This window comes from Silurus aristotelis (assembly GCF_946808225.1).
Source record: "Silurus aristotelis genome assembly, chromosome: 28".
NCBI lineage: Eukaryota > Metazoa > Chordata > Actinopteri > Siluriformes > Siluridae > Silurus > Silurus aristotelis.
This window is the reverse complement of record NC_139601.1, coordinates 7,699,550-7,727,021: the sequence shown is the minus strand read 5'-3', so window position 1 is coordinate 7,727,021 and position 27,472 is coordinate 7,699,550. Positions and strand designations below refer to the sequence as shown.

The following is a 27,472-nucleotide window of genomic DNA, read 5'->3' as shown; positions in this document are numbered from 1 at the left end:
AATAAGGATCATTTTGCTTCTGATCATTATACTTATCAGCGTGAGCAGTGTGTCTTGTCAAAAATGGCTTGTCATCTTAATTTTTAAAACAAGGGGGTAATATAAGTCATGTTAATTATTAAATCAAGTTCTGATTTGCACACTTGCCAAAACAGGGGGTCGCCAACAGTGTTACAAGTTACAAGTTACAAGTTGCAAGTTACAAGTAACGTGCGTTACGTAATAATATTACTTTTCTGGAGTAATGACTAAAGTAGCGCGTTACTTTATACATTTACACATTAATATCTGAGTTACTTTTTAAAAAAAAGTAATGCACGTTACTTTTCAGTTAAATTGTTTTGCATAAAAAAATAAATACTGAATTAAAATGAACGTAGTCACGTAGAATCGCGCATTGCGGAGATGACAAACCAGAGAATTACATTACTGTGATGGAAGTATTCTCATTATTTTGAAATAGTCGAGGAAAAGGAGAAGGGAATATTGATTAAGTGTAGATTATGTGTATGTATACCACTTAAAAAAAAACAAAAACATCTGCATGCAAAGCACAGCACTACAGATGTGTGTGTGTGTGTGTGTGTGTGTGTGTGTGTGTGTGTGTGTGTGTGTGTGTGTGTGTGTTTGTGTGTGTATAATGTTGAATATATGCAACATTATGCAATGTTGCATATATGGAATTGGAGACAGAAATATAGAAAACTTTTGCCGACTTTCCACAACTGCAGATCTATTGACTGCTCAGAATAAAAGTTTTCCATTGGAGACACATGTACGATGCCATCGCAGCGGAGAAAGAGAGCAAATTCACAGCTCATTTGCTCTTTGTGGGAAGATAAACTGCCACGGTCACTGATAATAGCGCAAACTTTGTAAAAGTGTTCAGAATGTTTCAAGCTGATGATGAAGCAGAGAATGATGTAGACGAGGATGAGGTCATATTTACGGAATTGCACGATGTTTTACGAGATGACAGCGAAAGGTATGTTCTCCCTCCACATCACAGCAGCCCACACCCTTAACCTTATATACACGAACGATAGTTACATTCCTGACGGCGAAGACAGATTGAAAAGCAGTGTACAGAAGAGTGCGACTGGAAAGTGTTCAGCCTTGTGGTCAAAATTTAGTCGATCATCTTATTGTTCTCTAATAAGTTATTAAGCATTTTAAATGTTTAAGACATGTCTTTTGCCCTTAAATAACTTATTTCTTAATGGCAATTATCTATATTACACCTGTTACACCTATAAGGCGTGAAAGCGATACAAGTAACGCAAAAGTAACGCAAAAATAATATAACGCATTACTTTCCATAAAAAGTTACTTTTTTGGGGAGTAACTCAAGATTGTAATGCATTACTTTTAAAATTAACGTTGCCCAACACTGGTCGGCAAGTAGGAGAGCAATTAAATATATATATTTTTAACTATAAATATATTGACTTCTGGACACACCGATGGGTCTATGAGATTTGTGTGACGTTTAAATTAGTAAAATGGCTGTTTTTTTTATCAAATTGCATTGGGATTGTATAAACAAGAAAAGCTAAATATTAAATTAATTTCCATAGTAACAAAAAAAAAAAGTGGAGAATTAAGCTCATAGAAAAAAGCTTTTTTAGTTGGTTCATTGGTTAGTTAAGTATTTTTAGCTTTCAAAAGAGGGCGACTTAAGGTCTCTCAGATCGGAAAACGGTCTGCTGTAGGTTTCTACATACAAACATCAGGGCTCCCTTAGTGAGACAAACAAAAGTAAAATTTTAATTGAAACTCACAGCCAAATTTGAGATTAGCTGCTCGGCTAACAATGGTGCCACAGCGATTCATGGCAAGGCATTGGTATGAGCCAGCATCATGGCCATGTTGAGGATTATTGATCACCAGGTTCCCTGCCACCAGAGTGTAGTGAGAGTCCTCTCTTATAACCACATCTGTTCCATTAACACGCCACCTGAGCAGAATCATAAAACAAGAACATGAACAAGGTTTAAACAATCATATTGTTTCAACTGTAGATCAGTATAGCTATATCTGCTATTTGGTATTTTAGATAAATCTAGGGTAATAAATGAAAGCTGTTACCTGTAGGAGGCTGCAGGACTGGCTCTCGCCTGGCAATTCAGAGTCACTTTACCATCAGGCAGCCCCTCTGGGTAAATCAAACTGGATGGCTGCTCTTCAAACATTGGCCCACTGTCATGACCCGAAACACACACGTCCCCACCTGATATGGGCACAAACACACAAAAAAAGTCCTTTTCAACTTTTATGTCTGCTTATAGAGTTACTGTGCTGCTGTTGCAAAAAAAAAAAAAAAACAACTGATCTTCAATCTTGTGCGGATTTTGTCTAGGCTTCTTTTCACCTCCTAAAAATATGTCTGATATATAAAAAAAGCCCCTAGGTATAATATTTTGTGTGCATTGAACTCTGAGGTAGACCGGCACCCTATCTAAGATGAATCTCCAATGTTCATGGTACAGATGCAGTTTGGACAAGGATAAAGTCATGATGAATAAATGGATAAATAAATGATAAGAAACAGAACAAAGGTTAAAAATGGCACAAAACAGCAACATTTTGAAAGCTATTATATAACCCTTTTATAACACATGAGGTTAAAATATCAAAAAGGGGCAAAGTTACACAGAAAACAATATATAACTTAATGCTATGTGTTTACAAGATACTGTATGTGTTGCTTATTGGTCTCTCCGCTCGCGAAGTGACGCAGCAGTTCCTTGGGCTCGCAAATGGACCTCGCAGAGGGTTTCGAGACAGGCTTGTCCCTTTCTCAACCTCATCTGCTTGGTCCAGCACTCACTCACTAAAATAATAATAAAATAAAATAAATAATTATAATAAGACTAATAATGATAATAAACCAGTAAGCATTTTCGGTGGTTGTCCTGACATAGGTCCTGGTTCGTTAACTTTGCCACTTTTAACTTTGAATGTGCTTCAGGGCACGGCCAGCTCCAGCGAGCATCCTAATCGGTCTCCATCCGGTCTCTTAGTGGTCCAGGAAAACTCGCTGCCTTCTAGACACCAGAAGTCAGTCTCAAGAGACCGATACCCCGAGACCGGGACTTCCTGGCAGCCTGGAAAGCTCTGCCAGACGTGTCTCTGTGGGTCCTGCTCACTGCAGAGCGAGGCTTCTTGATTCATTTTGAGTCTCGTCCGACCCGTTTTGATGGGGTTCTTCCCACTCTAGTGGGAACCAAGCAGGCTCTGGTCATGGGACAAGAAATAAACACTCTCCTGCGGAAGGAGGCCATTGAGGTGGTCCCTCAATCAGAACGAGAGTCCGGGTTTTACATCCGGTACTTCATAGCGACCAGAAAGGGCAGTGGGTTGCATCCTATTTTGGATCTACATTAGCTGAACCGCTCACTCGTGAAACTTAGGTTCAGGATGCTGATCCTCAAGCAGATCGTGTCTCCAATCAGATCCGAGGACTGGTTTCTCACGGTAGATCTAAAGGATGCATACTTTCATGTATCCATTCTTCCTTCTCACAGGAAGTTCCTGGGGTTTGCTTTTGGGGCAGAAGCTTACCAGTATCAGGTTCTTCCATTTGGACTTGCCCTCTCACTCCACACCTTCACACAATGTGGTCTACCTTAGACTTCTGGGCATCCACATCCTCAACTATATCAGCCATTGGTTGATAAAAACTTTCTTTTGGCTTCTCCCACATCAGATCCTCCGCACATTTGATTTGGCACATGTTTTTACGCTGGATGCCCTTCCTAACGCAACCCTCCCCATTTATCAGGGCTTGGGACCGGCACTGAAAGTGGCTGAAGTTGATTGGTTGATATTAGCTCAAATTACAGAGAACCACCTATCTCACCGTCATATGGGATTTGACTACTTTGTGCACACAGCTTTCCCCTGCCCGCATTGTGGCCATCCTTATGGCCGTCAGGAAGGTCAGAGAAGGACAGCCTCTCACTGTCAAGCAGTTCCAGAAACTGCTAGGACTCATGGCAGTTGAGCCCAGTGTTATCCTACTTGGCCTTCTGTACATGAGTCCCCTTCAGTGGTGGCTCAGGACCCATGGGTCTACACCCAGGAGACCTCTTGTGATGCGTTTACTTGACGGTACCCGGAGTCTGAGGCCCCCGGTGCGACCTAGAGTGCCTGGATGGGGCCTGGCTGTCGTTTGGGGGCTTCCTCTGAGCCCCCCTTCGAGCCTCTTGCAGAGGCATCTCTCTATCAAGACTGTGTTCTTGTTAGCTATTTGCTCTCTTAAGAAAATAGGAGATCTACAGACCCTTTCTGTGGCCCCCTCTTTCCTGGAGTTTAATCCAGGTATGGCCAGTGCCTTTTTGTGCCCCAAGGTGCCCTCGGTCTTCCCATGACCTGTAAGATTACAGACATTCTATCCTCTACCTTCTCTGGCCACAGACCAGGAGAAATAGAACTGGCTGTGTACCCAGTACGCACTGGACACCTAAGTCCATAGGAAAGGTCCCTGGACCTCCGAGGAGAGGCCTCCCTGCCAATAAGCAGACCCTTAGCTGATGGATCATTGATGGCTTCGCATCATCATGAGTTCTCTGGTCTCCCCACTCCATTTAGAGCTCACTCCCCCCGGAGTGTGGCTGCCTCAAAGTCTTAGTCCTCTGGAATACCCCTCCAAGACATTTGCAATGCTGCAGGCTGGTCCACCCCACTGACCTTCGTCCGGTTCTACAACCTGGACCGCAGTGCCACACCTGGCCCCTCTGTCCTTCAACCTAGCTGTGCTTATACACACTAGCCAGGGTCAGTCAGTCAGTCTGGCATGATTGGACGCTCATTCCCAAAGCGTTTTGATGCAGCTCGAGTTCCTGAAAGGGAACATCTCTAGGTTACATATGTAACCCTAGTTCCCTGAGGGAACAAGACGCTGCGTCTCTAAGCCACACAACATGCATCCCTGCAGCGCTTCCTTCTCCCTTACAGAAGCTGGCACTAAATTTTTATATTTTTACAATTTTACAGAGCACTATCGTCGTCGTAAGTTTGAAGTTGAACCATCATAACTTGCCGACTCGGGAACTGTACTTCTCTTAATATTGTACAGTTTTTTAAACATAGTAATACAAAATAATGTATACAATCTGCAAAAGGTTTTCTTTTTAAGAACAAGAATAGACTGATGTATTTCTGGCCATTTTGTGGTTAAAATCAAACCCACAAATTCTGATGCTTCAGACACTCAACTAGCCCAAAGAAAGCCTTCTTTGCTTATTTTTTTAGTTGTTTTTAGCTGTTTCTGCTGTTTTCAGGGTTTTCTACCAATTAATTTTTTTAAATGAAAACCCTTCATTATCTAATACAGATCTAATTATCTAATGGCAAAGTTGAACACTGACATGAAGGTTGCTGAATATAACCTGCCTAAGAGATATTCCATTAAAAAGATTTCCTCAGGTTCATGTTATTTACATTTTTCAAATGTAATTTTCTTTCCAAACCAAGGGAATTTAAATGTGACACCAACTTTTTGACCAGTAGTAGACCTGTAGTAGACAGCTGGTATCTGGGACAGTGAGAAATGAGGAGGATCTGTAACTGGGGTGGATGAGAGAATAGGGAGACATAGGTAGGAGTGAGAAGAAAAATTTTCATATTCGGTTTGTTTCCTTGTGCAAGGTCTCCACTGGGGAATAACACTAGAGCTCAGTGCTGTGTTTACAGCAACAGCTAATGGAATTCCACAAAATCCCTGCCCTCACATCCAAACACAATTCTGTCAGGCTGCTGTAGCAAGTTACATTAACTTGGTGATTAGACTCCACTGATGGGCAATATAGTGAAAAGATTAAATTTGAAAGAGACAGTGACTCATTATTGGGATATATTTACACTAGCACTACGTAAATGAGGCACTGCTTGTGTGATTGTTCATTCAGTGTTCCCTACTGTTAGAATGACAAATATATTTGTGATCAAACCAGTACTCCATTGTCATTAACATTTAATGCTTAATATATTTCACCCCTAAGCTGAAAAAAAGACAGCCCTCAGGAAAATCTAATCATTTCTGCTCACTGACCTAAAATAACACAATCAATAATTAATCTAAAGTCTGGCCTTACTCGGTACAAGTCCACTCCAAAAATTACATATGCAATCAAATCACATTCCCTGTCATCAACTTGACATTTTACATTTTGGGCTTAAAAGCTCTGTAGTAGTATTCAACCTAAAATGTACTCAATACTGCAAGAAAGATGGAGGTGATGGTTTTGGACAGACAGAGGCGGTCGGGTCGGATTTGTGCTGTGGAACAATGGGAGGTGTACTTACCCACAGTGTAGCTCAAAGTCAATGAGCAGAGTGCTAGAAGAAACAATAGGATCTTCATCCTTCCTAAGCGAACACACCCAGTTGAGTGACTGCTAATTCCGTCTCTTTCTGGTAGGAAAAAGTATAAAACTGTTCACAGAACATAAAAAAAAAGGGCAAAATGTCTTTGTGAAAATAGATAGTAAAATTATTGTGTGTAATACCCTGTGAGCAAACAGCTCTTAATTGTTCATTGAACTTTTACTTTTTATTTTACAATATGATGCTTGGTATATTGTATAACATATATAATGGGGGTTAAACATCATTGAAAATCAGCATAAGTAAGCTAAATGTGTTCAAATTATTCTGACCCTGACATGGTGTAATGGGATAGAACAAATGAGTTAAATAGCCTTAGTTATGCAAAGATATTGCAAGTCAAATTTTATATGTATGTTTATATGAATATATATATATATATATATATATATATATATATATATATATATATATATATATATATATATATATATATATATATTTATTTAAGGGTGTACATAAAATGAAATATTAAATGTAAAATTACCAAAATAATAATAATAATAATAATAATAATAATAATAATAATAATAATAATAATTATTATTATTATTATTATTATTATTATTATTATTATTACAAGCAATTTTATGTTTTTCATTTCTTCCCTTGGAACGAAATTGGACCGAACCATGGCTATATATATATATATATATATATATATATATATATATATATATATATATATATATATATATATATATATATACACACACCACTTTTTGGTTTGTCTTTTTCCACAAATACTCCCCATATTAAGCATTTAGTTTTTCTAAAATTTTTACAATCCTTTTGCTGAAAATTTCTAAAATGTTCTGGGACAATGGAATATCCACTGCTTAATAGTGAACAAAAACAATTCCTAGTTGCTCTGAGATTTAACCTAATCTACTCTGTGGGTTCTTTTTTCACACATCTGGTGCCTCTTAATATCTGTCTGACAACAGGGGCCCAGAGAAGCATCTCTAAAATAATGTGTAATTGGCCAGGCAGATAACCAGTGATACAGTGCTATGCTGCTCTCTCCTATTTGTTCAGAGTCTGTAAAGCTCCGGGGATAGTTTGATATTAATGGGAGATTCTTGAAAGTTAAGGATAAAAAATTAGGATAAAGAAGTTGGTTCTACTGTCAAAATCTCTAGGAGACAGACCCCACGTGTATGTTCATGTCTTGTAAGTTTTGGGCTGTCTTCTATTTGTTTTTGTTTTTTAATGAAACAAATAAAACACAGAAAAAAAATGAATAACAAAGCTTTTTGTCAATCTTTTGGTAAAAACAAGAAATTTGTTTACCATTTGTAGAGTAACCAGCAAAGGCAAACTGCCTCTTTTTTTTATTTGTCTTTTACACTTTATTTTATTTATTTATTTATTTTTGCACTGCAGGTCTTGTCTCCCTGTCACTGTTCTAATGAGTAGCTAGAAATTCTCATGTATTTACAGCAGTTAAAGTACCGTAAGACTGAGATGAATTGAATTACGGAATTCAAGTAAAGAAAATAAATAACCCAAAGGAATTTTTACCCGAAACAGTAAAGCTTGAATTTGATAGCTCTTACAAAGACAGCTGTCAAAATGAATGTGCCGTGTCACTATTATAATAATCGCTCACAACTTATATTTGCTATTAACATTAACAGCATTTGACACACACACTTTATGTATCTACAGCTACCAATAAGTTAATACACTGACAGAAACAGTCAGGACTTTTATAAAAAAGTATAATAATATCACAAATATTGGTACTGTAAGTATCTGTAGTCTTTATTATCTTTATTATCAAATCAAAATGTAAATCACTACCGATAGTTTTTAAGGACCAAAATTAATCATAAGTGCTGTCCCTCCTGCATAGCCCTCTCCAAAACCTGAAATTGTTGTGTCTGTACTGTTATAAAAAAAAACTCATTTTCAGCACAGACGTCTGCGCGGTGGACCCTTGGAGGTCAGATGAGACAGTGTAAACACATAACTTATATAATTCTCTGCAGCAGATGCACTATCTGCTCGGTTTCTCTAGTTTCACACAAATGGTGTCACAAAGACTCCTAGTAGTCATTTGCTAAGGCTGATGTGAAAAACTGTAAGGGTATTATCCTGTGTGTCAATCCTCAAGATCTTGTTATGATAGGATCTAGTCACACACACTGTAATGCTTTTAAGCCACCCTTCACTTAGCAGCATGACATCCTTAAATAGACTGATGTGGTGGATTACCTATATATGGATTATGGATTTTATGTTGAGGTATGTTACAGACATTTCTGACAGTGGTAGGTGATTTCAGTTGTTTTGGTATGTAATGAGAAACACAAGACTTCCATTACTGACCTTACAATTATATTGCAATAGTATGGAGTTATTTTCAACTTTTCATTGGACTTTTTGCATCATTCTCTGCACCACAGCCAGTTCAGACAAGACTGAAGTCAAGAAAAGACCAGTCATGGTAATATAAAGCACATACATCTAAGACACCTTAGATCAAGCAACTAGGCAGTTCCTGTATAAATATGCAACCGGCAATTACAGGTGTGTCCGTGGTACGCCCTGGAGGGGTGAGGTCCCCAAAGTCCGATATCGTAATCACAGCGTGAAGGGAAAACTCCAGAAGCGCCTGGAAGAGGCGAGGTCCACATGTAGACACAGAGTACATATAGCTCTTCGAGCACAGCGTGCTATAACCGACAACCAGAGAGCTGAGCCGAGGTCCTTAAGACAAGGTAGATGAGGCTCAGGTGTTGCCGGTTAATATGATAGAGAAGCGCTCCGTGCGGGCGGGGCGCCAAGGAGAGGCAAAGCCAGTGGCGCAAGCTCTCTGGAGCGTGAAAAGTCCCGCTATCAACTCTTTCATGCTATTCACAAATCACTTTACGGAGGTTTTCAGTGTTGCTACTGGAGTGCTCTCGACGGCGGATCAGCTGCTCGGACTACGCCAGGGAACGGATAGCATCGCCAACTACAGCCTCTGTTTCTGCACCTTGGTGGCCACTAACAGATTATCTCCTTCCGAGATAATCTTTGCAGCCCTACCTGCATAGATTTGGGTTCGGGAGGCGGTGGAGGTGCCGTGGCGGAGGTCTTCGCGATTTCGGAAGGATGGCAGTCAGCGAGGCATTGTGACACCCCGATCGATCGATGAATGCTTCCAGACCGAGGGTGTCGTAGTAAATCGTCATGGCATACCTGACTTCCAGGTTTAGTCCTAGATGATATACACCAGACATAGGAAAACTACGGCCCGCGGGCCACACACAGCCCGTTGGGTTTATTGATCCGGCCCGCTGAACGTGACCAAATTATATTAAAATAGGTACGGGTAAACATTGTTCAATTTACCTTTCCCCTGTAATGCCCACCTTTCCCCTAAAGATGTCGCACTTCTGCTCAATTGACGTTATATACATATATTATGTGTGTATATGTATGACCCGGCCCCTCTGTCAAATTTTAGAACCCATTGTGGCCTGTGAGTCAAAAAGTTTGGCCATCCCTGATATACACTCAAGAGTGCAGCCTCATTTCAGCCGCGAGTGGCCGCCAAGGTGCAGAAACAGAGGCTGTAGATGGTTTGCAAAGCATGCACCCCGGTGCTCCTGGGAACCATGTGACATCTTAGAATGGAGTCCACGGTGCAAAGAACAATGTCTCGCTCACCTCCCCATCCGTCTCCGCAACACCATGACCGTGGCCGCCACCCGAGTGGAAGAAGCTCCGGATCCAACCCGGGTGGAAATCCTTGTGGAATATAACAGCTTTGCGGAGGTATTTACAGCCAGGCCGCCACTCATCTCCCCCCTCATCGGCCTTGGGACTGCGCAATCAAACTCCTGCCTGGGGCCAAACTGCCAAAAGGCCGGGTATATGCTCTGTCCGCTCCAGAACGGGAGGCCATGGAGGAGTATGTTTCGCAAGCCCTCCGCCATGGATTCATTCCTCCATCATCCTCACCTGCCGCCTCCAGCTTCTTCTTCGTGGAGAAGAAGGACGGCGGCTTATGACCCTGCATTGACTCCAGAACCCTGAACTCTCAGATTGCACCGCTCCCGTACCTGCTGCCACTGGTCCCGGCCGGCCTGGAAGACCTCTGTGACGCCAGGGTCTTCACCAAGCTTGACCTATAACCTTGTGCGTCTCCAGGAGGGAGACAAATAAAAGACCGCCTTCATCACACCATCTGGGCACTATTAATACCGGGTCATACGGCCTGTCCATCTTGCCTGCGGTCTTTCAGGGGTTCATAAATGAGGTGCTCCGACCGTTCCTCCACAGGTATGTCATTGTGTATATCGACGACATACTTATCTGCTCCTGGACACTTCAGGAGCACCACGAACACGTGAGCATGGTGCTCCAACAGCTACGCAAGCACCAGCTATACCTGAACCTATATAAGTGAATTACATCGTCCCGAAATACAATTCCTAGGTTACGTCATCAACGCCGAAAGGATTGGGATGGACGAGATAAAGGTGACGACGGTTCGGGACTGACCACTCCCCACAACGATAAAGGAGCTCCAATGCTTCTTGGGGTTCGCCAACTTCTACCATTGGTTCATCCAGGGGTTCAGCCAAGTCTCGCTCTTCTGGGGCGGAGGAGGCCTTTCATGAGCTCCGGAGGAGATTCTGTGTCGCACCCCTACTCCACCATCCTGATCCACAACGTCCCTTAGTGGTGGAGGTAGATGCTTCCTCTACCGGAGTGGGGTTGCCTTATCCCAGTCGGGTCGCCCTCCCGGTTTCACCCCGCCCGTACCACGGATACACCTGGTTTTCCCTTGACTTCCTATCGATTCTTCTGATTAAAATGTGCTTAAACCACGCTGGCTTCCGCCTCCGTTTTCCTCGCCTGACATACTGGAGCTGATGTGAACGGAATTATATATAAAATATTTTGACTTTGGGAAAATAAATCTGAGGCAAAAATAAATTTTAAATCATACTGCCAAACATAAGGATATTTAATTATCACATATTGCATCATGTAGCCTGCATATTTTTGTATATTCCTTTAGTCATATGCTTTTTTTCACAGCAGCTCCTTCAAGAACTATTACAGTGTCCAGGCTTTATAAACCTACACACTCATCTGTTTTTGTTATGACATTGTAGATAATGGTTTATGAGTGTTCACACCATAATCCAACATGTGCTGTGAAGGGGTTCTGTATGGTTGTGCAACAGTTATGAGTTATCTCTATTAAAATGAAGGTTTTAAATGTTTTCCATGTGCTATTTTCATACATTAAGCAAAGTATACCATAAACCATATGCAATTATCTTCATTTCAGTTTATTTACTTAGGCAAACACTATGCCATTAGGTTGAAACAGGAGCACAGTACATCCTGACATTAAAAGACTGGACTGTGATGAACAGTGTAGACCAAGACTGTAATTAATTTGATATCCTGGCATAACATGACTTATAACTGACACTGTCTAATAAACAAAAATATATGTATATAGTAACTTTTAGAGAAGCTTGTGCCTGTCTTGAACTCAGAGTTGGATGCCAGCATTTTGCCCCATATTCTAGCAGCCAGCCATGTCTCATCCCAATGGACTGTTTAACCTGTTGTCAAAGATTGCACCTATTACTAACGAGGTCATGGGTAAATGCATAACAAGTATGACATTTGCATTCATTTTTCATGTTAGCTTTTTCTTTTACTATCTCCATGTGGAATAGGGGGACCATTAGATCAACACATGGAGGCAAACTAATTTGATACACAGGCAAACTTATACATCATATAAAATTAAATGAATCGGTGGACTTAACTTAACTGAAGTACTTTACACAACAACAAGCTAAATTAAGGATGAAAAAGCTGTTTAAGTTGTAAAGAAGCCTAAGTCACTAGAACGGAGCAAAGCAGCAGATTAAAGGTTATGCAGATGACAATGCAAACATTTTGAGCTGACTTCATGAAATACAGAAACTAGTCAACAACTGAAGTTCAAATGTATTGAATTTCACAGTAACTGCAGAGCCTTTTCCTTTAGTATTGCTTTTCAAATGGTTCAGGCAGTTCAGCAATTGTAGCTGATATTTTAAAATCCAAATCTTACAGAGTTCACTTGCTTCTTGTAATCAAGCAAGCATTGCAGAACCACAGTGATAGCACTCCAGGCTGTAATTTAGTAATAAAGTAATTGGAGTAGTATAAAAGGGCATTTTGAGCCTAATCAGTGCTGAAATATTTTTTTTTATATTTGTCTGTTGTCCATCTTTTTTTTTTTACAGTGCCTTCAGGATAAATTAAGAAATTCTGTAAAATAAGGATATGTAAAAAAAAAAAAAAGAAACGTTTAAATAATAAAAATGTAATGACCTCAGACTGTTTTAAATGAAAAATTCTTCTTTTTCCTAATAATTTTAAACAGCTGGCAGAACCTGGCAGAAGATTTTCCAACACACTTTGGCTCTCATAAGAAAAGTATGAGATGTTGTCTATGTCCACCTCCTGATAACACGATAAATCATTAAATTCTGAACAATTTTTCTAGTGTGGCAGTCTGCATGATCATGCAAATAGTAGACACTGCCTTTAGGTCTGCATCAATGTTTAGGTAGGTGATACATGTCAAAGTAAAATCAGCATGAATGTCAGTGCCTTAAGTTTTCCAGTACAACGCTGATTCTGCCAGCTTGCTTTCTTCCAGTATAGTTGCAATCTCTTCCTTGGATAAGCCCATGGTTCATGTGTCCAGTGTAGGTGCTTTTAGTGGTGGACAGGGGTCTACCTGGGCAAATCAAACCAGTCTAAATCTATGTAGTTTATACACTCCAGCTGTGATGCACTGTGTGTTCTGTCACCTTTCTAGGCAGCATTTTCAGCAATATGTACTTTAGTTGAATTTGACCAGACAGGCTAACCCTTTTTTACCTATATGCATTACACTCTGCCATTGGTTCACCAATTGGTCTTTCTCTGACTCCTTTTTGTAGGTACCATTGCATGCTTTGACCCAGTTGCTAGCAATCAAAACTGACTGTTTATTTGCTGCCTAATATACAGTATGAGACGTGCTATAGTAATGAGATCAACTTTATTAGTTTCAACTTTTGTTGTTTTTCTTTTTTCTTTTTTTTTGTAACACTATGGATTAGTGTAAAAGAAGCATCTAAGACAACATTTTGACCTAAGAAAGGTTTGACATTTTAAGAATTTTTTACAGTATGGCCATTAAAATTCTATATGCATAGATTTTATTAAGACAGAGAGGACAGTGTTTATCTTTTTACCAGCTGTCTGCCACTTGCTTGGATCGTTCTGACTTATAAATTATGCACATAATTGGTTTCTCCCACTTGTCATGCATATGGTGCTCAAGATGGTTTGTGTCTGGCCTCTGGAACTGGTCAACATGTTATGTATTGAATTTTTATATATATAAATTCTCAAGTTTAGAAGATGTGAGGTATGAAGTAGTTTCCCAAACTCTAACTATCTTTTTTGCAGTCTGCAACTGCTGTTGGTCTGGCATACTAAAATGAACAGACTTGCTTTTCAGTGATCTTTTTTTTAACTTAAGCATAATGAACTTTTTTTTCCCTTCCATTATTCTGGTTTTGGGAGAGTTTTGCTAATCTTTAATTCATTCATATGCCAAAACCCTAGATAAATTAATTAGTTTATATTCCGCCAATAAAGAGGAGAGAGATGCCAACCTTCGGGAGAGCGCCACCAAGCAGAGAAGAGCGGAAGGGTCACTGAATGGTGACTAAGCGCGTGCGGGCACCGGGTAAAAGACCAGCCGGCAAGTGCACTCGGACGGACGATAGGAAAAGGCGAGCAAGCACTAGAAAGAGAACCCGTGCCGATCGTGAGTACTTAATATGGAAGCGCCGGTATGAAAATAAAAGTGAATAAAGAAAGCTCTGCTTGGTGAACTTTTGCCTATCTCTCTTACAGGGTGGAACCAGTGAGTTTGCTACAACGACAAATCAAAAACTTATAAACAATAAAATAAATCTGATTTTCAAAGCAATATTGGGTGGAATCAGAAATCGAACAATTTCTACTATCAAAGCATTCCTTCTCCAATGTGAGTAACAGAAGGCTACTCCTTTGTTTCCCTTACAAATCTGCTGTGTTAGGTTCAGTTGAGAGCACAATGATGCTGGAGCTGTGGACAGCATCACCCGGGGAGGCAGCGATAAGCAGGATCAGTCACTTCAGCGAGAACAGTGCATGTTCTCAGTGAAAATCATAGCATCTGTGTTGGCCTGGAAGACAGTGATGCTCTGTTTTCCTGCTTGATTCTTCCCACCACATGTAAACAAAGCCTCATCTGTCCTGAAGTACTTTAACGTAAAGATAAAGGAACCTCCAACCACTTCGAACTCTCCATCTCCTCAACATTACCTATGACTCAGATCTCAGCTGAAGATGTATACAATGACTTATACAATCTTGCTTCTTTGCCTTGCAGGCTTTTTTGGCCTAGTGACCTTTAAAAACCCTGCCTTCTTTCCTGAACTGACCTGCTCATGGTCAAATATTCTTGTTTTTAAATTGTATAGTTTATATTATTATTATTATCAGTAGTGATTTGTGTGAATGGTGAAACCAGCAATTTAGATTTTGGTCAGGGTTAAATAAGTCCACACTCTCTGAATGAACATTATATTAACATCTGTGGCTGAATAATTTAGTGTTGTAAATGACTCAGCAGTACTGTCTAGGGTTATAGGTTTAGGGTTTTGAGACAGGGTCATTTCTCAGGAGCTAAATAGGACATGCATCATAATCAAATTCAGTTCCACATTATTGCAGTTCTTTTAAACTGTAGCTTATTCTCACTCCAACCATTATACAAACTGAGGATATAATAAGGTTATGTCCTTGAGTTAAAAGAACCTATGTGCAGTCCACCGATGAATGGGCGTGTCTTTGCATGGTACAGATTATTGTGTGATTGAGCTTAGATTCCAAACACATCCTTTAAACAATTCTAAATAAGCAATGACTAGCAGTGATACATGCTTTATAAATTGCGTCAGCTTTACATGTCCTTACCTAGCCTCAGTGCTGACAGCTAACACTGTTGGTCCTCTCTGCTTTGGGATGGTGTTAAATGGCTGATCCTGTTCTTTGACCTTAGCTTCTTATTTACACTATGCAAAATAACGATTTCTTCATCATCACCATCTTCTTCCTTTTCTTCTTCTCCTCTAAATATTATTGTTACATTAACTCCTGTTAGTTACCCAGATAAAAAATTTTTGATTACTTTCTTCCTTCCCATTTTCTCCTCAGTTTTGTGAGAGTACAACTAATTTTGCTCTCCCTACTCCTGACCATGATTAAACAAATGAATCATTATTAAAAAGTAGTGTAACCTGTAGACCACTTTCCTTACTGTTACAGATCCCTGTTTACTGATTTATACTAGGTCTCATATCTTCAATTTGACACTATAGTGGCAGGAATTAAAATAAAAATGATGCTTTTCTTAGGAGACCACGAAGTGCTTACAATATGAACGAATTTAGTCATTATATTGGTGCACTTTCTTTCTTTCAAATTTTTTATGTTAGGTTTTGGCAAAGCAGAGTCATGAGAGCATCTAAGCTGGACAAAGAGGAGAAATCGATAAAGCCTATTATAAGATGTGAGCCTGACCAGCTGCTGACAACAGAACTGATTTTAATTTTTATTCATTTAAAGCATTCAAACAGTGCTCCATACCAGTGAAGCTAATATCTTTTTAAGGCTAATAAATATGTATATTAGTGTGAATGAATCTTGCATTTGTTTCAAAGTACTCATTTACAAATTATTAATATTATTATTATTATTATTTTATTTTATTTTTTTAAGAAAAGCACAACTGACAATTTTCCTTTCTGTCACAGATCTGTATGTATTTACCCAAACTATCCCTTATGTATTCACCTTGCCTTATAGTGACACTAGAAACATGGTATAAAAATTGACAGAACCCCCCCTTATTTTCAGTTCTGGTTGAACACCTAAGCAGATGAAATGGCTGGCCAGAGGCGGCACAGCATTAGCATTCTACTATGTGCTTTCCAATGCTGCTTCACTGAACTTTAATTTACTTGACAGTTAGTACTGCTGCTGCTGCTGTGACTTCTTTCTGTCACCACTACCAGGCTTTCACTCAATGCCCTCACTGTCCACTGACTCCCCAAACAGCCTGACATATACTCTCCAGAGAAAAGTGGCTTCTAGTTTTAACATGCTGTTGTAGTGTCTTAAACGTATAGTATCTTAAATGTGTAATATCTAAAAGCCTTAACTCATACAATTCTACAAATGGTGTCCTGAAACGGCCAAAGTTAATTACTGAACCATCTGGCCAGATGTTTTCCTTTAAGCCAAATGTATGAAAGGCCCATAGTGCTTATCTTATGAGCCGGGACTGAGAAAATGAAACGGATGGTCGTCTTTAAATCAGTATAAGCCGAAGTATAGAATATGATCCAGGATGCACATCCTCTTGGGAAAAGACCTCTGACCCGTTCTCACTGTATGTTAAGATGAATGGTCTGGGAAAGTTAGCGCTGGTACATTTGAGATATATTAAATCTGGACAAAGACAGGTTTCTCTTTAAGATAAACATTATTGCACAGTAGGCTCATATACATCTGTTATGCATCAAGAGGCGGACCCAGAGAATGATCAGAATATATAATGAGTGTGCAGCCATGGATCGGGAGTCAGACTTTGAATCAGAGCGTGCTGACTCCAGGCTTGACCGGAAGGCCTGTAAAGATGCTATATTTCTGTGCTGAATAAAAATCATTATTTACACGAAATAACTGCGTCTACGGAGATTCCTTCCAACCGACAGCTACACTCCATCAAGACGACGAAATACACAACATTTCCTGGCGTCACGAATCCTGGGCGGTTTGCGGCCTCCTCAGCTTCGCGGATCTGCTCCGACGACTGCTCCCTGATCTGTCCGGCCAGCTGAAACGGTGAGCGTTTGGGGTTCCGTTTATCTGCTGTTGGGTCGCACCGTTAAAGGCCTGTGTGTGTGGGTTATTGGGTTGTTGAGTGTTGTGTTGTGATTGTCGGTTTGGGTGGCTCTCCGTTCTAAAATTTTTGCACTGCTGGGCAGCGCAAAAGGGGGGATTTGACTGTAATAATGCTTTAAGGAAACTTAAACGTTGAATTACAATAGAAAAGAAGCGAAGTAAAAAGTTCAAGAGGAAAAAAAAAAAAAAAAGGAACAGGAATAAAGAGAGAAGTGAAGAAAATAAGAGTTGAAGCTAAAGTAAAAAGTAAAAGGTGAATGACTCTGAGAAAGAGTTAAATATGGTAAAAAGTTGAGGAAATAAAGGAAAACAGGAATATAAAGGTTGAAATAAAAAGGGAAAAGTAAGAATAAGGTTTAAAGAGGAAGCCGCAAGATTTGGACAAAAACCCTCAGGGAGGTGACATTTAAGTCAGGCCACAAAACCTGGACATTCACTAGGTGGATTTCAGGTCAGTTCTGGGAACTGGATGATGCAGAATTAAAATTCAATTGAAGTTCCCACTCTGACTAATTAGCTGACGAGCTAGGTGATGATGCAACTGTCATTTGAATTTCTGCATATCAATAAGGTAGCAAAAATTTAATAAAGGAAGGAAATAAAGAGAAAATAGAATAAAGGTGCGGCAAAATAGCATGCTATAAGTTTGTATGACTGAGTCGACTATAGTGTATGTGGAATTTGTGTGTGTGTGTTGAGGAAAACGTGTGTGCGCTTTGAAAAAAAATAAATAAATAAATAAATAAATAAAAAAATAATAATAAGAGAAGATAAGGGGTGTCTCTCCCTTTCTGTGCGCGCGGAACTAAGTGTGTGTTTGTGTTTGCGCGTGTGCGCTCAGCTACGAGTGAAGTCCCTCTTTCTCCGCTGTGGGCGGGACCCCCTCCCTTTCTCTCTCTTTCTCTCTCTTTCTCTCTCTCTCTCACTCTCTGGAAAATTTGTGTGTGCGTGACTGATTGCAATATGTGCTGAGATGTGTGATATATAGATATGAATAAATACATAGGAGAGTTAAGGTGGAAAACAAGGGTTAGTTTCTAGTAACTATAAGGATAATATTTATCTTCTATTAAGAATAAAACAATGAGCCTCATTACATGAGAGGACTGAATCTGTTAAAACTTATGAGCTTCCTTCGGAAGACCTTCTTCTGTTAAATAACAAAAGACAAGATAAAAAAAGATGAGCCTTTTTGAGAAAATGTTTTGTGTATGGCCAAATAACTTTATGAGCCTTTTTAACAGGACCTAAATACTAAGTCAAAGCCCCTTAATACTGAATGAACAAAGATATCCCTACAGTGAGACAAAACACTCCCCTGCCCTGAATGAATAATATAATTCCCAAAAAAGGAAATTTTAAGTAGAGAAATTAATGAGTGTGTGTGTGTGTGTGTGTGTGTGTATGAGCAACTATAAAGTGATTATTGTATATGTATATATATTGTTTGAGTAATACTGATTGATAAAAAGTTGGGGTAATTATTAAAGTAAAGCAAATTAAAGTTTAAACAATAATGGTGTTTAGAGGTTAAAAGGAGATAGGAAATCTGTAAAGTATAAAATCTTAAATGCTGATGGATATTGTGTGTGAATTATATTGAATTATATGTGGTGTTAGCTGTAAAAATCTAGGAAAGGATCTAAGGTCCTGTCTGCCTCTTTTGTTGAATCTTTGGTGTGTGCGCGTTGCTGAGACAGTTGCTCAGAACGTCACACGGATTGAGGCCCGTGACCGGAGCAACATGATAAACGCATGGCTTCTGTTTGATTAAGGCCAGTGCTGTTTTATCCAAAATAAATAAATAAATAAATAAATAAAATAATTTTTTTAAATGCTTGGATGTGTATTTGAACATGTGTGCGTATTCAAATATCTATTTTTGTTACTGTGCGGTTTGATCTCTCAGCTTGAGAAGTATCGCAGTGAATTACATTTTGTGTGTGACCTTTGTGTTATGCAGTTTAAAGGACACTTGGCAACGGACTGACCAGTCATGGTGTTTAACTAGTTAATGAGGTACAATCGTTTGATTTGAACTCAGTTACAAGTTGTTGATGCAAGTTTTACAATTGGTTTATGGGGTTTGCTGAAGTCAGTTTTAAGTAATCTTTAATTTGGTAGTTGGTATCAATTTATGCGTACAAAAATACAGAAAGTTGTAATGTCAAAAATAATTACTCCTGTAGATGTGGTATGCGAACAAGTTCTTGTGTAGAGGTTATAAGCAGGTGGGGACTTCCGGATCGAATATCCTCAGATAACGGTAAAGAATTTGTGGATAAAACAGTCAAATTAATCTTACAAAAGTTGGGAATTTAACAGCGTCTTGGAGCAGTGTACCACCCACAAAGTCAAGGAATGTGTGAAAGAATGAATGGTGTTTTAAAGAATCGCATTGTTAAGATCTGTCAGCATACGGGTTTAAATTGGGTAGCAGCGCTTCCGTTGGCACTGATGGCGTGCCGATCAAGTGAGCTGCGTGATTTGCATATGACACCTCATGAGTTGCTAACGGGAAGACGGATGCCGACTCCTTGTTTGCGTACCAGTGGGAAAGGTCCAAGTCTAGCACTTTTGGAAGACGAAATGCGAACTTATGTAACATATATGGTCAGCTTACATAAAAAGATATCCACATATGTTTTTGACAGGCAGAGGAAAGACGAGGCGCAGCAGAAACTTGATGAGCAAAAGAGCACCACAGTGCAACCCGGAGACAAGGTGTTTGTGAAAGTGTTTAGAAGAAAGTGGTATAACGAACGTCGGGAAGGACCATTTGAAGTGGTCCGCAGTACTGGAACAGCGGTCCAGGTCAAAGGGTCTCCAACGTGGTATCATTTATCACATTGTGTTAAAGCACCAAAAGAGGAGATAACGTGTTCCCAGAGTCAGGATGTTGAAGGTTCAAGAGAATTGGAAGAAGGTATGGGTGAGCATGCAGCAGGAGAAGAGATGCATGACAATAACCAGAGTCAAATCCCAGAAGGGGAGATTGTCCATGATATGGGCAATGGTGATGATGATGTGTATGCTTTTGATGATGCCAGAAATGACAGTACAGTTAACGGACAGGAAAGAACATTTGGGGACATTGATTTCCAGCAGGTTCCCGAATCAGCAGAGCCTGTGGCGGTGGAGAGAAATGCGTCACAGGTTAAGAAGGACTGTAACTCAACTGCAGGAGAATCAAGAGAGACAGCTGACAGAAGGAGTCCGAGGCCGGCTCGGAGAAGGGTTAGACCAAAACGATACGAGAACTAGAGCCCATGTGGCTATAGTTTCTCAGCAGATCGCTACAACACCCTCTCCTCCGAAGGTTGTTATCAGAGCTAAGTTAGGGAAAGCGGTTGTTCTTCCTTGTCAATGTGGAAGATGGAATGTTGGTAGTACTAATCCTCCTAAGTGGAGGAATAATCGTGGTGAAGATGTGTTGTTGACAGGACCCGGATTTGAAAGTGTGCCTCGCGATCAAAGAAAGTATTTTTTGTACAATGACATGAAGTTGGTGAAGATGCAGACGGATTGTTCACTAGTTTTGCGTAATGCTACATGGGAAGATGCAGGTGAATATGTGTGCACTTATTTAGAACCAGCATTTAAATTTGTGCCAATTCTTAATTATTGGGAGGATGATTATGTAACGCGTAAAGTGACACTTGTGATAAAAGGTTTGGAACCTAGTGGAAATGTCGCGGATATTACAAAGGTTCAAGATCAATCTAATGCAATGACTACTCAGAGAATGAATAATTCTCAAATGGAGCTTGTTACAGTAGTGCTGGGTACAACTAAGAATGTTGATACATCAACCCAGACTACTACTTTGTCACAGATAAAGCTTGTCACTACAGCTCTGGATACAACTACGAGTGTTATTACATTAACCCAGACTACTCCTACTTTATCTACGATTGTAAAAGAGTATAATGATACAATAGTGCCAATACCTTTGATGCCTGTGAAGTTTGTAAACGTAACACAGGCGCCGGATGTAGTGACCTTAGAATCGACAGAAGTGTTAAATATGACTCAGGAACCCATGTTAAAAACAAAGCCTACAGTAAATGGTAGAGAAGAGACCTTTGAGGCCGGGAAACAGATGTGGGATGAGCATGTTGTAGCCTCAGCTGAGATAACTCAGGAAAATATATCAGATACAATGAGTGACTATTTTAATTCTACTCAAGTTCGTACTTTGCAAAAGAGAGACAGTGACTGGAAAGCATATGGTTTCGATTCATCGGTGTTACAGATTGCTGACCCCTGGGCAAGTAGGAACTTATGGTTCCAGCAGATAACTCATTCTGTTAGATCAGTTAGAAATTTGAATTGTCCATGTGTGGTGAAAGTTTCATCACCAGGCACATGGCCTTCAATTTTAGAAACGGTGCCAGAACCACTAACTATTAGGTGTCAGTCCTTTGCATTATCATGGTTGTTGTTTCAGCAGCAGGCATCGACGGATATAATAATGGCTTTGTCAAGTAGTCTGTTTAGACCTAAATATGATTGTTCATGGTTGGAAGAATTACCTTATGTGAATCTACTGGATCAACATGAAAATATAATAACAGCAGTCCCTGAGCCGATGGAAGTGACACCTGTGAAAGCTGCTGGTTGTTTCTGTTCAAATGAAACGTATACTGGTTCGGGGATGTATATGGGAGTATCTGATTGTGACAGCTATTTGATGAATTTGGGCCAACATGATAATAAAAATATTAGTAAGTTGTATGAAGTAAAGTTTCGTGCGCCACATCAGAAATATAGTAAAACTTTGATGGTAAGGAATCAAGATTTGCCTGGAAATGTGACAATAGGAAATTTTAGAGATATTTGGTGGGTTTGTGGTGATAAGGCATATATATTTCTGCCTTATGGATGGATAGGATGCTGTTACATGGCAAAACTGAAGCTCCCATATGAGGTTTTTACAGTACAGAAGGGAGACGGTCCTGATACAAATCAGTCAAATGTTGTTTCTGCTAATAGGAGGAAAAGAGCATTGGCACAGTTCCATAATTTGGAGTCATACCATTGGAGAATAAGCCTAGGAGAAAAGTGGGGTATAGGTCTGTTCCCATGGTATGGTGTGACATTTTTAGCTGATCATATTGATAACATCACTTATACATTACAGGGTTTCGCCAATGAGACAATAAGGGGATTTGATTTTCTGTCTAATACTCAAAGAAGTCACAGATTGACCCTGCTAAAGCATGACATGGCGTTAGCTTATATATTGGCCAAGCAAGGTGGCCTATGTGTGGCTTTGAACTTAACTGGTGACGCATGTTACACCTTGATCCCCGATTCTTCTGATAATATGACTAGTGTTATAGAGGCATTGCGAAACATACGAGATGAGGATGGAATGGAATTAGATGGTGAACTGATGGAAAAAGTATCCGTTTTGATATTAGTTCTTATTGTGATTCTTCATGTTATTTGGCTATAGGCTTACTTTTTGATAGTTTCCCCCTATACTGTGTTCGGGTGAAAGGGGGGAATGGAATGTGATATGATTCATTTGTTGCCTGAGAAGACGATACTGGTTGGTTTTTTTTTTCTTTTCTTCTCTCCAAGGAAACAATATTGGGGGAGATTTGAAGGCTCGGAACAAGGAATGCTGTGATTCTACACATCGGCGACCCCATACTGAGAATCAACGCAGCCGCGGATGGACATTTCCCCCATACACATATATATGTTTATTATAGGATTTTATGTGTTACAGTATATCCAGTGACATTGATAGAAAATGTTTATACTAGTAGTAATCATAGTAAGTCATGATAGTTTTTAAGTTTCTTCTGATACATAACCAATGCATATGTATTACTTCTTGTTAAAATCTTGATTGGGCTGGAGTACAATTTGTGGCCACCTGGGGCAGAGGGGCCGTGAGAGCGGTTTTCCTGTCTTGATTGTTTGAAGGATATCTAAGGAGAAACGGCTGCCTGACAGGTTTTTTCTCTCTCACACTCCATAAATTCATTATATTGTTAAGGTTCTGTGACAGAATGTATTATTACTATTTCTGTAACCAATGATGAATATGTATGTTATATTTTTTTGTTTATCGTGGGATTATTGATCCCCCGAAGGGGGGAAATATGTAGTGTCTTAAACGTATAGTATCTTAAATGTGTAATATCTAAAAGCCTTAACTCATACAATTCTACAAATGGTGTCCTGAAACGGCCAAAGTTAATTACTGAACCATCTGGCCAGATGTTTTTCTTTAAGCCAAATGTATGAAAGGCCCATAGTGCTTATCTTATGAGCCGTGACTGAGAAAATGAAACGGATGGTCGTCTTTAAATCAGTATAAGCCGAAGTATAGAATATGATCCAGGATGCACATCCTCTTGGGAAAAGACCTCTGACCCGTTCTCACTGTATGTTAAGATGAATGGTCTGGGAAAGTTAGCGCTGGTACATTTGAGATATATTAAATCTGGACAAAGACAGGTTTCTCTTTAAGATAAACATTATTGCACAGTAGGCTCATATACATCTGTTATGCATCAAGAGGCGGACCCAGAGAATGATCAGAATATATAATGAGTGTGCAGCCATGGATCGGGAGTCAGACTTTGAATCAGAGCGTGCTGACTCCAGGCTTGACCGGAAGGCCTGTAAAGATGCTATATTTCTGTGCTGAATAAAAATCATTATTTACACGAAATAACTGCGTCTACGGAGATTCCTTCCAACCGACAGCTACACTCCATCAAGACGACGAAATACACAACACTGTCTAACTCAAACAAACATTCGCTTTACTTGATTCTGAAAATTAAAAAAAAAAATCCCCAATTGCTTAAAGGAATAAAATAAATTGAAACATACTGTAGATTAATCTAGAAAAGCATCAGCATTTTAGATACTTTATATACTCATTTAAGAGCAATGGCACAATTTCAGATTTTATTGTCAAGTATTAACCTACAGTTGTACAACATTCACCACTAATTAACAGAAAAACTACATTTGTAACAAGCTATGTTGTTTCCTGTTATTTAGAGTTATTTAATTATATTCATTGTTTTGATGCTTGAAATAGCTTTACAAAAATTAGCACTTGAGGTCCATTTTCCAGTCTATTCTAGTTGTTAGGCTTTAATTTATAAAGGAAGTGAGGGCAGTGTCGCAAGATGAAAAACATATTAGAATTAAATAAAATAATCATACTGAAACAGAAAATGGTTTTGAGCAAGTGATCTAATGAATAGGACAATATCTTATAGGTGAATTAAACTAAATCTAAAAACTTTCTTATGATTGGAACTAAACTTAAACTTAATGTTCACTTATTCCAGATTCTGTACAAATGGTTCATTATTTTATCCTGAACAGGCCATTGTTACTATAGCCAGTGACTATCTATTATAGAGTTAGAAAGGCATTCTAATCATCTGATTATTATCAGTATCTCTCAGAAGATACTAATCTCTCTGAAGAGCTGCAGTCAATCTTTGCTGAACAAAGCAGTCAAGGCTGAATCTTTGGTTCATTATCCCGTCTTCAGACTGTGGGCAAAGGAAAGTCTTACTAAAGACTTTGAGAAATTTAATTTTGATATTATTTTTGATATTTGACATTTTGATCATTATCAGATTTGCAGTCTTATTTAAAACTGATGATTATGATTATTTGATATAATTTAACCTCTTTTTGAACATATTGAGAAAGTTGAACCCATTAGTGATTTTATATACAGCAAAACATTGTGTGTGTGAATGCTTGTAGGTGTCATTTCAAGTACACTCTCAATTAAGAAAGTTGTGTTGTATATTTTGACCTTTAACATCTTGCAAAAATCAGCCCCTCTCACAGTGTCACAATTCACAATTACTTGCATACAACGTTTTGAGAAAAACCCCCCCAAAAAACCAAACAAGTAATATAAAAAAAAAAAAATAAATAAATATATATATATATATATATATATATATATATATATATATATATATATATATATATATATATATATATATAATAATAGGTTAGGATTGGTCATTGTTTTCAACTTTTTACCTTTTCTTATCATGTTTTATATAATTTAACTCCCATCTCATCATAATTTTTTCATCATCTCAGTTACAACTGTACCATTTTTCTCATGAAAGGATGGAGGTTTCACAAAGCATCCCAGAGCACAAATCACTGGTATATGACAGAGTAAAGTTCACATGAAAAAACTGATATAATACTTTAGACAAACTAGGCCCAGGTTGTTATATAGTCACCAGCAGAATGTTAAACTGCAATATAATTCCTTGATAACAGTTACTGATTCTTCAAACATCGTCCAGGCTTTATTAGTCCTGAGGTAATGAACCAGGCATTTTAATTAGGACTTAAACTCATTCCCACTGGATTCATTTCCGAGCCTGATCGGCAAACCATGCCTTAAGTGTTTAGATAAACATGGGACAAACATGCAAGAGGAAGTTAGGAGCCAGTGCACCTGTGTTCCTAGATGCTATGTCAGCTCTTCTGAACACCTGAAGCAAAGCATCACAGGACCCTCAATATCCCGTGCACACCAAAAACACCAGAAGTCATTTCGGACACATCAATATATAATATGAGAAAGAAAATTATCTGAGCAATTTTGTTTTGTTTTGTTCTATCGGGCAAGGACTAAACAGCTGAATTGCTTAAACCTATTGCGCAATCGGATGCTGTATACGGATGTGGGACTATTTATTTCACAAAACAGTCGAATAAATCAAGAGAAATCCGCAAATAGCAGATGAAGAAGTGTTAAGGATGTGCTCATTCTTTGTAAGGATTGTGATCTTACCTTATACAACAGCTCGGGATCGGGATGAGGGTGCAGGTTTTTTCCTCTGTGATCGGTGATGCTGTTGTGACTCCGGTCAGTCCAGCGTAATGTGCGCAAACAGGAGAATGACGCTGCGCGCATTTACCGGCCTGCGATCACACAACCAATGGGGTCTGTATAACGGATCTGCTGTAATTCTGTGTTAGGGCTTTGTTAGGCACCTTGTCGAGCTAATGTCTCTCGGACGACAATGCGTTCTCCTTCTTTCGGTTTCTGCCTTTCATATTCTAAAGCGTTATCCCTCCTTCTTTCCTCTCCCTGCGCCAATCCACCTTCTCATCTTAGAGCTGCAGCTCCTCCCTTTCTCTCTCTCTCTCTCTCTCTCTCTCTCTCTCTCTCTCTCTCTATCTCTCTATCTCTCTCTATCCAGAGCAATACAAATTGAGAAAAGGCCTACCTATGAAAATATATTCCTCTTTTGTTATGGGACTTACTGTGTTGTACCAGTGTTTTTCAGTGGGGGTGGAGCAGACAAGCTTCTCCCCAACCCCCTGTTTGACACCTCTCTAATGGAAATTTGCACACATTTGATCAGAAGAACAACAGCACCAGCACACTGGACCTGGATGCAAGCCGTTGCAAGCTATTTTAGTACAGAAAGTGAGATCAAGCCCAAATAAATGACACTTGTATTTTGTGTGTATTACCATTTAATATGATATTACACATTAAGAGAGAACAACATTTGTACTTATAATATCTGGATTATGCAATAGACCTTCATTCTACTGAATGCGTAATAGTCACTCTCTCCTATACGTTTTTGTTCTTTCAGTTTTACTAAATTCTAATCTAAAAATGTTAGGGAAATGGATTGAATTTATTGATAGAATTTAAATTTCATCATACTTTATATACATTTCATTCCACTCCTACTTTAAAGCAACCATTAACCTTCATATTGCATTGTAATATAAATTAAGTTGTAGAATTTGTAATGAAATGTGACACCATGTTTACTACATAATTTCACAAGTGTCTTATAAAAATCTTGGCCTGCAAAAGAGCACATTTTTGGAATAATTTCTGCATGTCTCTGGCATTGTAATCGAAGGATGGAGCATCATTCTCCCATAAGATTTAATTGTTTTCATCAGGATATAAATTATTTTTTAAAACATAAATGTGATTAGTGAAGATGTAATAATTTGCAGTAAACATTTCATTTAGGGCACAGTTGAACCCAAACAATGGCAG

The 27,472-nt window shown here is 39.1% G+C and overlaps 1 protein-coding gene across 3 annotated transcripts in view; it reads right to left on the bottom strand.

Moving 5' to 3' along the window:
* The window catches only part of cntn2 (contactin 2), a 41,274-nt gene extending 14,678 nt beyond the window's left edge, over window positions 1-26,596 (bottom strand). For 2 of the 3 annotated variants that reach the window (XR_014532237.1, XM_083534075.1), the window contains exons 1-4: window positions 26,234-26,596; window positions 6,310-6,417; window positions 2,089-2,230; window positions 1,782-1,957 (exon numbers count right to left, since the gene is read on the bottom strand). Coding sequence is in view for 2 of the 3 variants with exons in the window: in XM_083534075.1 (XP_083390201.1) it covers window positions 1,782-1,957; window positions 2,089-2,230; window positions 6,310-6,367 (376 nt within the window). In the remaining variant the exon portion in view is untranslated. Of the gene's footprint in view, window positions 1-1,781; window positions 1,958-2,088; window positions 2,231-6,309; window positions 6,439-26,233 lie in introns of all 3 variants that reach the window. The other variant, XM_083534076.1, reaches the window with a different exon arrangement.
* Between the last annotated feature and the right edge of the window lie 876 nt (window positions 26,597-27,472).